Below are 14,334 nucleotides of genomic sequence, written 5' to 3'. Positions count from 1 at the left end.
TTACCTCCAGTTACTTCTTGATGAGCTGCTCTACAAGATTACTAAACAAGATTAGAGAGAGAGAGAAATCCCTTTCCATCTGTTTACCTGCATTAACAGGAGTCCGAGCCCCTGGGTTACCTGTGCCTAACTTTGATGATCTGGCTGGATAGCCCTTAATCCATAACAATACACTGGACTCATACTGTCACCAGATAGCTTGTAACAGGTATGCACAGGTATGTAAAAGTTTGGGGGGTATCTAAACCACATTTTCCAAAGTGAAGCGCTGGCTATCACACAACAGCTTGTGCCTCAAGCCACAGGAAGTACCTCTCGATATGTGGCAGCTCATATGGATGTACAGCGTCTGTTTTTTGGGCTGTATATCTGTTATAACCCCACTGGATATTGCTACAGGTATGGATCATTGTTAAAGTATTTTTTATGTGGGATGAGTGTGATGGTATCAGTAAGTGCTGTTCATGTATATTGGTATTTCAGAGGAGGTTGACTGGAATTGGTTTCCCACGCTTCGAAATTCAGATAAACACTCACGAAATGATGAAATTTCACGCTTGTTTCAAATGCTTACGGAAAAGCATGGAGATCGAGGGCTCTTGCCAAGAAAGAAGCGCAATGTTCTCCTTTCCAGTGGAGTACGGCTCTGCAGTCAAGAAACTGTACAGCAAGTCATTAGAAATCATCTCAATTACTTCCAGCTCAGAGGTGAGAGGTTAAGACATTTATTACAATATTGTAACATAAAAGAAAATCAACTCTGAGGTTTCATTCAAGTGCAAGAATAGTTATTCGTGTTTCTTTCGTATTGGATGAGGCATTCGGTGTTGTACATTGTGTTCTTTCTAAAATTGAGAAGGTTTATGCATTGTGTTGGCTTTTTTGCTTTGCAGTGGGGTCAAAAGGGTTTGTGTTTGATTTGTGAATGAGATGAAATGATTTGAAGCTTATAAGAGGCCAACCCAAGTGCCAGGTTCTAATAAAAGAAGGAGTTGTCTCTGTGCAAAGACATATGGTCAGTACCCTGTGTGAACATGATGTTCTTTGATAAGAATAAACACATTTTGTACCATCTTTAGTGAACTCAGCGAAGAGAAATATATTAAATAAAACAAAATGAACATTTGTGTAATATTGTGGCATATTTTGGAGTCCGGCTATTAACCCATCGGTCTCTGGTTTGCTTCTCATGGCCAGCAGGAAGCAATAGAGGTGTATCGTCCCACTGGTGTGATAAAATGCTACAGTCATAGAATGGGTAGAGGTCACTCTAAACCTGTTTAAAACAGTGTTTTATTGAGTTTATACCAGTGGTGCAACTCCAGACCAAGCCAAAGAATGTTGAGCACCAGACTGTCTAAATCAATTATTAAATGAATCATTTGAAAAGAGAAAATGTCCAATCTCCAACCGCCAGGAGACCTGGAATTCTTGCAAATTGTTTATAATGGGGAAGATAATGCCAAACCGTAGTCGACATAATTATTACCTGTAGCAAATTGGAAATTTACTGCATTCGTGTCTAAGCCAACACCAAGATCCAGACCAAGTAATGTTACTGAGACAAAAACCATAGTTGTTTGCTCCTGAGAGGTCTCAGACCACATGATCAAGACTCGCCAAGTAGTGCAAACAGTTTTCCAGAGTTTGTTACAACAACATGATCTCATTAGCATTTGGCTCATGTTCATTAGTCAGATCCACTCCGAGGTCTCGTTTACAGGGGAAAGAACAAGACAAACTTTCACAGCTAACTTATGATTTCTCCAAAGACAAATTAGACGGCAGCTTGCTGCAGTCAAAAGTCTGTTAACTGGATTGTGGCCAGTGATGTCAGAGCTATTATATCCATGGCTGAGATTAAAGATATGAGCACAGGCAAGCTGTCATTCTTGTTGAAGTGTGTCACAGAGACACAAAGTGCTCGGTTTCAGTCTGTTCAGAATTAAACAAAAATGTCATGTGGACCAACTGAGCGTTTTCTGTAGAAAGATGACCAATGCTTTTGTCTAAATAACTGAGATGTGACTTTAATTTAACAAGCAGACAACACTTCACATTATTTGACATTTAAAATTACAATTTTTAAGATTACGCTGTACTTTGACAAGATGCTTACAGACAATATGGTTTGTGAAAATCTCTAAATAAGGGAAATGATATATTATTTGTTGATACATTTTTGGGACCACTGTATTGTTTTGTTCTTCACTGTTTTTTCTTTAACGTGAGGAGCCTGTTAAAAAAAATAATACCTAACATTTTCTTTGCTGTGCATGTGAAGTTTTTGAATCTTTCCTACTTTGTGTTGTTTCCTTAATAATACTTCATGTTGTTTATCAATTGTTTTTAAAGTGCACCCCTTTTCTTACCGTTGGTTTTCACAGTTCTGTAGTTTGTTGCACTTATGCAATATTTTTTGTACATGACAGTTTGTCAGGAAACCATATGGGAAGCCTTTAAAATCTTCTGGGACCGTCTCCCCAATCAGAAAGAGTACCAGAGCTGGATGAGTCAATGCCAGGATGGGACAGTAACCATACAGGACATGGGCTCTGCTTTTAGCCAATCGAAGGAACACCTAGCACTTGTCCAAAAAGTAGGGCACGTATCATGACCTGTTGTTCAAATTTGTGATTATTGTGTTAATGTATGATTTAAATTTAAATAAAGTTTCAGTTTATGGAGAATGTGCATATACAAATACTGTCTTACTGCTTTAAATCTGTTTGTACGCATTTTTTGCAGAGACTTTATCAGACCCGACTGAAAAGGTGCAACAAAACACTTTACATAGTAAACCCATTTATTTCACATATTCCACTTCCTAGTCGGTTTCCTATCTATACACATTGGATGAGTCTTAAGTCTTACTTGTGTCTATTTTTTCTCTCAGTGAAACATCTTTAACTTCATTATGCAGGTATATACAGTACTCATAACATTATTTGTTATCTATGTGATTTAATGCACAATTTTTATTTTAGATGCTTTAGTGCCACTGTGTCATTTTACTGTAATTATCTATTTTTTTTACAGTCCTGAGGATTCTTCCCAAGACCAAAACAGTGCATCAACAAGTCTGTCATCCATGATTGTGTGTTGCTGTTTGTGCCTTAGACAGTTGCAACAAAAAAACAGCTTTTGTGGCCAAACTTTTTATGCATCCTAATTTTTAGTAATGGTTGTGCAGTTCAAGTAGATTAAAATAACTGGAATGTGTACATACTTATCGTACAATATGGTTGCACACCAACAAACAAAATAATCTTTAATACAGCAGAAGCCAATAAGGTCGTGACTGCATCAGTTCCAGATAACGTCATCACTCAGAGTGTGATGGAAGTTACAGTGGAAACACCATCTGTTGTCATGACGACTGAGCTGGATGCTGAGGTTGGTGTTTGGCAACCTGAAACAAATAATATTGTGATTACGGATAAAGATGAAAAAATTAAAAAATTAGTTAAAGAATGGTAGCATCTTGATCAAATAGACAGATTAAAGGAAAAATATTGCTGAGCCGATTAATAAAACATCTTTACTTTACAAACTTTAGTCATTATTCTATGCAAATCTTTGTGCCCCGACGATTCTAAACAGAAAAAGTCAGAATCGAGATCACCTGCTGACCAATGTTAATTTGTTTTTTCTTCCTGTGGTAGATTACTAATGAGATTGAAGAGCCTGCCCCTTTATCTCCACGTCCTCTGGTTGAGCAGAATGTGGAGCTGACGTTGTTATTGGCAGGAGAGCCGTGGAGTGAACAGCTGTCTGATCCCAACAGCACTGCGCGACACAATCTCACCCAACAGTTCACAGAGAAGGTACAACACATACATGCTACTAGTTCTTACATAAAAAAACATGCACAGTAGTAGTAGACTACAATCTTTTATAGGGACAAACATTTGCATTAATACAATTTATATTCTTTTCTGTATATCTAATAATTTTCCTTTTTCTGTGTTTTCTTTATAAATTAATTTAAAGCTCCTATAGCACTGTATAAAGCAATGTATACTGTAAATAAATTTGAATTGATTTCTGTTTAAATCAGTATGTGCATATATTATGTTTATAGATTTCAGCTGCTTTAAAGAAACTAACTGAATTCAAGAGTGTATCAGTACTGGATATAAGGTATGTTAGTCATTGTTAGTTTTTGAGTAACTTTTATATGTCATGTACATAAACATACACAGTATAGCAAAATACTTTGTACAACACTCCTCCTACAGTATGTAATAAATGTATATACATAATTACAATGTGAAAAGTTTAAAGAGCACCTATTTCATTGCTAAAAAACAATGTTATTTTGTGCATTTGGTATAATACAATGTATTTGCATGGTTTATGGTTCAAAAAGCACATTATTTTATAAAACGCACAGATTTTGTACAAAACTATCCCTGATTGGTCAGCTAATCTGTACGTTGAATACTTCAGTCAGCCGGAAATGTGACGCTCCTTACCATGTTTGAAAGATTCAATTGCTAACAGGAGTTATGATAATGTCGGTCTTGTGTACATCACCAATCACATGAAGTAAACTGTAAACAATCCGTGTGTTTGTTGTAGTCCAAGAAAAGAGATTTATGTTGGAGACGATAACTCGCGTCATTGTTTACTTTGGGGTTTGTACCTTATCGTTAAACTGTACTAATACACACTTACGCACCAAAGGGAATTTAAAATAGGGAATCAGATAATTGGTGCTCTTTAAGAAAAATTTGAAAATTAAGATTAAAGGTGCACTATGTAGATTTTTAGCGGCATCTATCGTGAAACCAACATCCTTCCAACAACTCACCCTTCCCTTTCAAAACACATAGTGACGCTACAGTAGCCACCACAGGACAAACACGTCATCGTCTGAGACAACGTAGTGACAAAACGCAATCTATAGAACAGTTTGTTCATCTAGGGCCCTATTTTAACGATCTAAGCGCATTGTCTAAAACGCACAGCGCAACGTCTAAATGGGCGTGTCCGAATCCACTTTTGCAAATTTAACGACGGGAAAAATGGTTTGTGCGCCGAGCGCATGGTCGAAAAGGGTTGGTCCTATTGTAATGGAGTATTTTGGGCGTAACGTGCAGTAAACCAATGAGAGTCACAGCTCTCATCCCCTTTAAAAGCAAGTTGCGCTCTCGCTATGTCTAATCCCTATTTAGATTTATATAGCATTTCTGTCAAGAGATCATTCTAAAAGTTACACATTGCACCTTGCACCTGAAATTTTCTGTACATTTTTACGAATTTACATGTGAATATAAATATATTAAATGGTACAGTTTGAACAGCCAATATCTATAGTACTCTGTAAAATGTTAAATGCAAATGAATGAATGAATGAGCACTGAATGTACTATAAAGTGCTCTCAAAGTGTACTTGTATTTGGACTCATAAGCTGCATTTCATTTTCTCCCTGTAGGCCACACGAGGATCTCATAAGGTAAGTTGATTTTTTTTTACTTAATACAGGTTACAGAGTGAGATAATATGTGAGTTACAATTTGTACATGGATTTAAAAGAATGTGTTACTTTTTACTCATTGTTTGTGTCATGCTATTTAACACATAATGGGGCAGTTTTCTAGACAGGGTATAGATCAGGGCAGGGCCGACGCCACAGGGGCACCGCACTATCCCTCCCCCTCAGATCACCATTAATGTTGAATGGGATTTTAATGATAAAATGTGCTATTTAAAAATCACATTTGCCTAGTGTATTGTCTTCCTAGAGTGAATAATAAGCTAAAATAGCAATATTTTAGTTAAGGATGGTCTGTGAGGCAAGGTCGAATTTTGATTGGTCACTTGACTAAGCGTGTTCCCCCACCATAATAACATTATGTAAAATTTCTTGCACTACAGAAAGCAAACACGAAGGCTACGAACATTACATAATTTTAAGGTTGTAAATTGCATTAACTTATTTTTACCATGGACATTCGAAAATGGATTAAAAAGAAAGAAACTATACAACAACTGCCACAATCTTTGGGTCTGCGCTCTAAATAAGCAGTGTTGTGCTAAAATGCAGTTTTTTTGCGTATATAGTAAGATTGTTCAGAGCTCTGAATGTTGCTCATTATAGCTGCAGTTTTTGTGGTTATATTACCAAGATGTTTGTTTGTAAAGTAATTAAACTGAAAGGAACAGTATGTAGGATTGTGGCCAAAACTGGTATTGCAATCACAAAACTTGTGGCTAAAACTGGTACTGCAATCACACAACTGGTGGCCAATACAAAACATGTCAACATAAACATCAGTTGAGGGCTGCAACTCCATGAGTTTAAATGACAATATTCTGGCCAGACCACTGTTGTCAGTGATAGAAGTATTTGAAATAAAAATGATTTCTTAATGTCTAGTGACATATAAGGGCCATTGTATGATTAATTGATATAATTTTTTTACATAACTGTTCCTTTAAAGAACATCTTAAACTTAAGCTCTGGGAAACTGCCCCATGTGTCATTTGTGTTCAAATAAATCAAAGGGATAACAAAAAGTACACAAACTGTGTTGTACCAATAACAACACAGAGATGTTTTAACACTGTTTTTAGAGTGTGCGATCACATATTAATGTGTTATTTTCTCACTGCAGTGGTGAAAAATCAGTGCTGGTGGAATATGTTGTGTTCCTCCAGACCAGCAGTGAGGAGATCAGCAGTGAGACACTGGACTTTATTAACATCCAGTCAAACATGGTAGAGGGCACCTATGGTGACTCTCCAAGACCCACCGTCCAGTACACCATGATAAACCCCCACTCTTACATCACTAATGCCTTCAATGGTACTACTCTGCCTGTATGTAATTTACACTGGTCTATGGTGTATTTCAGTATGGAATGAATTAATGTTTGATTGTTTTTAGAGGAAACATCTACAGAGGAAGCCAATTCTGCAACAGACCCTGGGCGCAAGGTGAATTTATATTTCTGTCAAGCTGACAATGAAGCATGCAGTATATCAACTAGAATCAACTCTTTATTCTGTTAATCTAATATTCAGATTGTTGAAAAAACACCCACTTTGTCTGGAGAGGTGGACCAGGAGGTCTTCACCATTCATCCTACATTGGGACTAGAACAGGAATTTATGGGAAAGCATGAAGTCATAACTATAGATGTGGAGGCACCACCCATCACTGATGATCCCAACGGTAGCTTCCAAGAGGGTAAGAACAGTACAGTATGTTCAAGGATATACACTAAAATAGTGATGATAAGTAAAGATGGTTGTATGTTCTTCATTTCAGACATTGAAGACAAGGGCTTTGTGTCTTTGTCAACCCCCAGCACTGCTACTATAAATGGTGTAGCTGATGATCCCTTTATTGATGCCAAACAAGACAGTGACATTAAAATGGCTGATTTTGACCCTTTCTCTGGATCTGGTGGCACAGCAGACGACTGGGTGACTGACCTTCCTACTGAAGCAAAAAAGCCATCTGGAAAGACAGAAGATGGCATAGATGTTTTGATGGATGTAGACCCTTCCCTGTTAGAGGAGTATGAATTCTCCACCATTACCACAATTACAAAGGTAATAGAAGACCACATATTGCCTGTGGAAGTATCTGGATTAGTTACTAATGAACCTGGAGAAGATGGAGACCTTCAAGTTGGTATTGATACACCGACAGCACCACTTTTCAAAGAAGAGGAGGCGAAAACATCTCCAGAATCTGAGGTGTACCACATATTACCTAAGGAAGAAGAGAGTCCAGAGGAAGACAACAAGGATGGAGTTGTTCCTACAGGAACACAAAAGGATGGAGAATCTGTAGCTGTGATCACAAAACAGAAATCAGGAGATGTTGATGAAAAGAAAGAAAACGATTTTGTAGATGTTTCACCTACACAGTTTTCAAAGGAAGATCTAACAAAGGATGAGATTCTGTTGGTCAATGTTAAACCAGCAGGCCCCATCTACCCAACATCTCTTTCACCAGAGAAAGATTCACAATTCACCGTCATCACTATGATGACCCCAGTAAATGTTGAGTTAATGCCTACTGTCAATTCAGGAGTCGTGAGCACATCCCTGGATTATAATGTGATACATTATGAGGAGGAAGATGGTAGTGGCATTCCTGGTGTCATTAAAGGCGATGATATTTCAAGCATTGCCCTGCCAACAAACCCGGGGCGAGCTTTGATGGTTTTCTTCAGTCTTCGTGTTACCAACATGATGTTCTCTGAGGATCTGTTCAATAAGAGCTCTCCAGAGTACAAAGCCTTGGAGCAGCGCTTTATCGAACTGGTAGTGTTTGCTCCCCAACATCCATTCATGGGCTTTATGCCCGGCTGCACTGCTTCCTGGACTTCGGCCGGCTCCTTGTTTCCTGTCTGCCATTATTGGACAAACTGATTAATCCAGGTGTGTCTGATTATTGTTGTTGTGACTACTGAGGACAGGCACACCTGGATTAATCAGTTTGTCCGGTGATGGCGGACAGTAAACGGGGAGCTGGCTGAAGTTCAGGAGGTGGTGCAGCTTGGCATAAAGCCTATTCATTTCAGGTATGTAACCGAATTATACAACATAACTATTAATGATCTTGTTCCTCAGCTGGTGCCATATCTTCAGTCAAACCTCAGAAACTTAGAGAACCTGGAGATCCTGAACTTCAGAAATGGAAGTATTGTTGTGAACAGTCGTATGAAGTTTGCAAAACCTGTTCCTTCAGGAGTCACAACTGCTGTTTACCTCATTTTAGAGGACTTCTGCAACACTGCTTACCAGACCATGAACCTCGCCATTGACAAATATTCTTTGGATGTAGAATCAGGTAAGACAAGTTCAGAGAGCCTTACGCCTGAAGTATAGTCTGTTTTTTACGTGTATGCTAACGTATGCGCATGGTCGAATGTACAGCCTTGCAAAGTATACTTTATTTGACTCGTTCGCATACACAGACGTTCGACGTATACGCATTTCGACAAAATGCAATGCATTGTAGTATGTAGCTCCTGGGCTACATACTAAATTCTGCTGTACGCACATGTGCGACAATGTACACAAAGTTTACAGTACGCACGCACTCTTCTGATGACAAAAATTTCGTAACGTGCACTGTACCCTGACCCTCGCGTACGTGTAAAAAGTGGACTATACTTCGAACTTTAGGAACTTCAGCTACAATGGACCAATTAACCAACAAATAAAACAACCTTGAGTTTTACCTTTATACCATGACTAATGTGTTGTTTTAGGTGAAAATGCAGACCCATGCAAGTTTCAGGCATGTAATGAGTATGCAGAATGTACTGTGAACCGCTGGACAGGTGAAGCAGAATGTGTGTGTAGTGCTGGATACTTCAGTGTGGATGGGCTTCCCTGCCAGAGCATCTGTGAACTTCAGCTTGACTTTTGCTTAAATGATGGGAAATGTGACATCATTCCAGATCAAGGAGCCATCTGCAGGTGTGTTTGATTATATGATTATTTGGTGTTTTTTAGACTTATGTGACATAAGTTTATATGTGTGTGTGCTCTGCAGATGTCGTGTGGGAGAGAACTGGTGGTACAGGGGGGAACATTGTGAAGAATACGTATCCGAGCCACTCGTTGTTGGCATTGCCATAGCATCTGTTGCTGGTTTCTTGCTGGTGGCATCAGGAGTTATCTTCTTCTTAGCAAGAACTCTGAGAGATCAGTACGACAAGGATGAACTGGAGGAACCAATACGGTAAGTCAAACAATATGGCACTATTAAAGTGATAGTTCAAAAATAAAAAAGGCGTGATTTACTCACACACAAGCCATTCGTTATACATACGTCCATCTTCTTTCAGATGAACAGATCTTTCAAGCTTTATAACAGTTGAAAATGGGGTCTACTTCCTTCAAGCCCAAAGAATGTGCAACCATCATTCAAAGTTTTACTGTAAAGTTCAACATGTAAAGTTTTAAATATGGATATTTCTCAACAAAACAAAATTACAAAATCACATTGATTACCTTCAGATGGCCTTTATTTATTTCCCTGGAGCCGTGTGGATTACTTTTGTGAAGGATGGATGCAAATTCTTGCGTCTTAAAGGAATTGGACCCCATTTTCAACCGTTATAAAGCTTAGACGAGCAAGGACATTATCTAAAATAACAGAAAATGTGTTTGTCTGAAAGATGATGGACATATGTATCTCGGATGGCTTGGGGATGAGTAAATCATGGGCTCATTTTCATTTTGGGTTAAACAATCCCTTTAATACGGTGGCCCTGAAGTGCAAACCACAACAAAAAATTACTAAACAACAACAACAAATTAAAAAACACCACAACAAATTAAAAAACACCACAACAAATTAAAAAACAACAACAAATAAAAAACACTACAGCAAATTCGTCCAATCAGCGATGTCTCATGTTGCCCACTGGTACCTACCTCTTTCGGTAGGGTAATCTAGTTGTGTTTTTTAATTTGTAGTTGTGTTTTTAATTTGTTGTTGTCTTTTTTAATTTGTTGTAGTGTTTTTTATTTTGTTGTAGTGTTTTTTATTTTGTTGTAGTGTTTTTTTAACTTGCTGTTGTGTTTTTTATTTTGTTATGGTTTTTTATTTTGTTGTAGTGTTTTTTTAATTTGTTGTTGTGTTTTTTAATTTGCTGTAGTGTTTTTTTTAACTTGCTGTAGTGTTTTTTATTTTCTATTTGTTTTTTATTTTGTTGTAGTGTTTTTTAATTTGCTGTAGTGGTTTTTAATTTGCTGTAGTGTTTTTTTTTATTTGTTGTTGTTTTTTAATTTGCTGTAGTGTTTTTTTAATTTGTTGTAGTGTTTTTTAATTTGTTGTAGTGTTTTTTTAATTTGTTGTTGTTTTTTAATTTGTTGTTGTTGTTTAGTAATTTGTTGTTGTGGTTTGCACTTCAGGGCCACCGTACTTTAACTCTTTCCCTGCCAATGACGAGTCATCTCATCAATTAAGTGTTACAACTATTTCAAACATTATTCAATCTCTTTTTTTCTCTTTACCAATGATGAGTTTTACGGCAATCCTTATTTCCGCTATTATGCACTAGGTGGCACTCTTACCCATGTTATAAAAAAACACAGCATATACGGATCCAAAAACAGTAAATGCTCTGTGTATCTTTTGATCATTGTTCTGATCTCTAACAAAAGTCCCTTACATGCAGTTAAAAAATGCAGTTATCTCAGCTTTTTGTTCAAAATTTTATATTTCTGAAGAAACCTACCCATATTTGAAAGGTGATAAAAGAGAACAAATAAAGATAGGATGAAACAGTTTCTTTTTGTTTAAAAGCAGAGGGTCTTTTCTTTCCTTTAAAATATTGTTTGCTTATATAAGAAGATATTTTCTGGAAGGCATTAAACTTTTGTGAAAAAAATGCTGGTACTGGCTAGCAACTTTTTGAAAAAATTCTGGCTGGGAAAGAGTTGAGATGATAAAAATGGGTGAATTTTCAATACTATACACCTAGGGACGGTTTCTCAGACAGGGATTAGACTAAAATAAATGTTAGAGCTGTCCAAACTGAAAACAACTAGCACTGACATATCTTTAAATACATCAGTGCCTTTTGTTTTCCCTCGAAATGCACATAAGTAATGTTTTTAGTAAGGCATGTTTGTTAAAACTAGTTATATTTCCTAATTAAACTAAACTCTAGTCCTGGCTTAAACTAATCCCTGTCCGGAAAAACCAACCCCCTAAAGTATAGACTTAGCCACAGTTTTTTTGGTAAAAGCACCCATATATGACTGTACATCACAAAGACCCTGCATGCTTTAAAGTGCCCATCTTATGACTGCTTTTCCACAAGTTAAATAGGTGTATGAGTTCCATAAAGCATGTTTCAAAAGTTGTTTGCTCGAAATAGCTTGTAGGAAAAGATTGTTACCCATCTCTAGGAGCCTCTCTTTCAGTGCAGTTCAGATTGTGCCGTTTTGAGCTAGTCATTACATATTTATGAGCTGCTGCTCCTTTGATCACACCCCACTACTAACGTCATGTGCGATAGATACATAGATACATAGTCTGTTGTTTACATCAGATTTCGCATGAACGTCTTATCGCCTACAATCTGATGACTATTTGCGTCGTAACACACTGTATATAAGATTACTCCAGGTTCCAATAAACACGCGTAAAAACTTTGTTTTTAAAAGTAGGCGGGAGTATAATCCATAATATCCAACTAGCGCTGTTATTTCAGTGAGACATGATAACAGCAGGGTATCAGCGAAGTGACTGACTGCTCTGTGCTCTCTCTAGCTCCCTGGTGGGTGGAGACCTGCGAGTGGGGTGGTGGGCGGGAAAATTCAAACTGAATGTGGCGAAACAGCTAGTTACGTAACAACGGAGCTGAGTTTGAACTCGCACAATTTGAGACTCCAGGCAGAGAACATTCAGAAACCTGTATCTCACTCAAAACAGCATGGATAGATTTTTTTCCAAGTTTGTATGCGTGTGGGAGCATCAGAGACACAAAATAACACCCCAAAACCCAGAAAAAGTGAGTTTTTCATAATATGGGCACTTTAAGTTCTGTTCAGCAAATATCATGGGTTTGAGGGAACATACATACTGATAATGTATACTGTATCTTTAATGCACTGTAAGTCACTTTGCATAAAAGCATCTGTCAAATACATAATACATGTAAATGCATCATTACCATATAAGATGTGCATTCATTGCATACTTGTGCCAGGGGGTTCTTCATGTAACAATGGCTGTTGTAACCAAGCTTTTTATGTGTGTTTTTTTGTATGTATGTAGAAGAGATGATAGTTTTCCATTTCTAGACAGGGCCACCAAGTATAACCCGATGTTCGAGAGTGATTTAACGACAGGTTACAGCCATTACTACCGGCGGTACCCTGACCCCCCCGTTCACAGTAGTGGCAGTGCTGAGGCCTCCACAGAATTTAGCAGTGAAGAGATACGCCATATTTATGAGAACAGTGAGCTCACCAAGGAGGTATGAGTCTGTGTTTGTGCACAAATCTAAAGTTATTTGTAATTATTTTGTATACCTATGTAGGTGGGCCATACTCACCAGATGCTGTAAAAGTTTATGTGACAGTGCAAACGTGTAACAATGTTTTTGGTATTTTCTTCCAATTCCACAGGAGATTCAAGATCGCATCCGCATTCTTGAACTCTACGCCAGAGATCGTCAGTTTGCAGACTTTGTGCGGCATCATCAAACGTGAGTGTTATTGAAAGTGATTTGTTTGACCTATAGTACTTTTGGGTGTTTTTACCGCTCACAACTCCTTGTGTTGTTTTTATTTGATTAGAGCTATTGACAATCAAAGAGAAAGTTCCTCCACACAGACAGCACAACTGAGTGCCACAAGCTAAAGCCAAGACTTTTCTGAGAATTGCATAAAAATAAACATGTTTTTTGTTTCCTGTTGCAAATAGTTGAAACTCTATTCAATCTCTTTCTTTGTTTTCGTGCTAATGCAAAATAAAATGATCTACTGACCTGTCATAAAAGAAATTATATGAATAGATTATATTCCTTTAGTACTATCTTTGATTTTGTTTGCGCTTCCTTTGTTTAATTGGGTAAATGTTTTCCCTTTGGGTCATTGTATTCTTGTTTTTGGTTAAACTGTTAGTGCCTTCTAGTCTGTTTTTTTCATGGCTGTGGCCCAAGCTCTGAGCCAATCAGCCTTTAGTGTTTGGAGATAAAGGCCTGCCCAAACACATGGCCCACCCACTTTCTGGAAATTACTTGAATCACTATTATTATTGTTGTTGTTGTTATATAATGTTTATTCTTCTTACTCCTGCCCTTTAGGGAATGGGTTTTGTCAATTTTACATTTAAAGAGAATTTACTTGACTTTGGCAATTTCCTCGGCAGCTTTTTTTCTATGAGGCAGTGGACAAAACAATCTGGTAACAATTTACTTGAAGAGGGGGGTTCATAAGAATGACATGACACCTTCATAGTCATGACATGGCGCGTGTTGTGAGCGCGAGGGAGATTTTGTGACAACTGTCATTAAGTGTCATTTGTTCAGTTATGTCATTTTTAATGCAAAGATGACATTGTTTGAATTGTCTTTGTTATGACAACTTGATATAAACCAATACATCATAACTTGTCATAAATCTGTCATAAGCATGACATGGCAGAATCATTATCAAACTTAAGAAACTACCTAGCTTTATGGGTTAACATTACTTTAAACTGTCATTTAAATGTCATTTAGTGTTAATACTATGTCAAATCATTTGAAATACCTTAACAAAATGCAACAGACATATTATACTTAACGATACATAAAAAACGGACAAAACATTTAATACATTTTATTTAATGTGATATG

The 14,334-nt window shown here is 37.4% G+C and overlaps 1 protein-coding gene across 1 annotated transcript; it reads left to right on the top strand.

Annotated features, from left to right (window-relative positions):
* On the top strand, nt 1–14,276 carry impg2a (interphotoreceptor matrix proteoglycan 2a). The gene is made up of 20 exons (XM_073854791.1): nt 1–399; nt 484–708; nt 2,433–2,599; nt 2,749–2,774; nt 2,897–2,923; nt 3,040–3,097; nt 3,211–3,396; nt 3,666–3,827; nt 4,085–4,143; nt 5,442–5,462; nt 6,625–6,815; nt 6,897–6,946; nt 7,034–7,199; nt 7,281–8,287; nt 8,597–8,816; nt 9,241–9,451; nt 9,528–9,716; nt 12,768–12,969; nt 13,121–13,200; nt 13,292–14,276. The coding sequence occupies exons 1-20, from the start codon at nt 321–323 to the stop codon at nt 13,353–13,355; spliced, it is 3,390 nt and encodes a 1,129-aa protein (XP_073710892.1). The 5' UTR covers nt 1–320; the 3' UTR covers nt 13,356–14,276.
* The last annotated feature ends 58 nt before the right edge of the window (nt 14,277–14,334 follow it).

Source organism: Misgurnus anguillicaudatus, chromosome 17 (genome assembly GCF_027580225.2).
Source record: "Misgurnus anguillicaudatus chromosome 17, ASM2758022v2, whole genome shotgun sequence".
NCBI classification, from domain to species: Eukaryota; Metazoa; Chordata; class Actinopteri; order Cypriniformes; family Cobitidae; genus Misgurnus; species Misgurnus anguillicaudatus.
This window is presented reverse-complemented; position numbering and strand designations above follow the sequence as displayed.

Excerpts from the sequence above, each read along its gene's own strand:
- impg2a (XM_073854791.1), top strand. The coding sequence starts at position 321 with ATGTGGCAGCTCATATGGATGTACAGCGTCTGTTTTTTGGGCTGTATA. Across the intron at positions 9,452-9,527 it reads GATCAAGGAGCCATCTGCAG|ATGTCGTGTGGGAGAGAACT; the intron begins GTGTGTTTGATT and ends TGTGCTCTGCAG. Across the intron at positions 9,717-12,767 it reads GAACTGGAGGAACCAATACG|AAGAGATGATAGTTTTCCAT; the intron begins GTAAGTCAAACA and ends GTATGTATGTAG.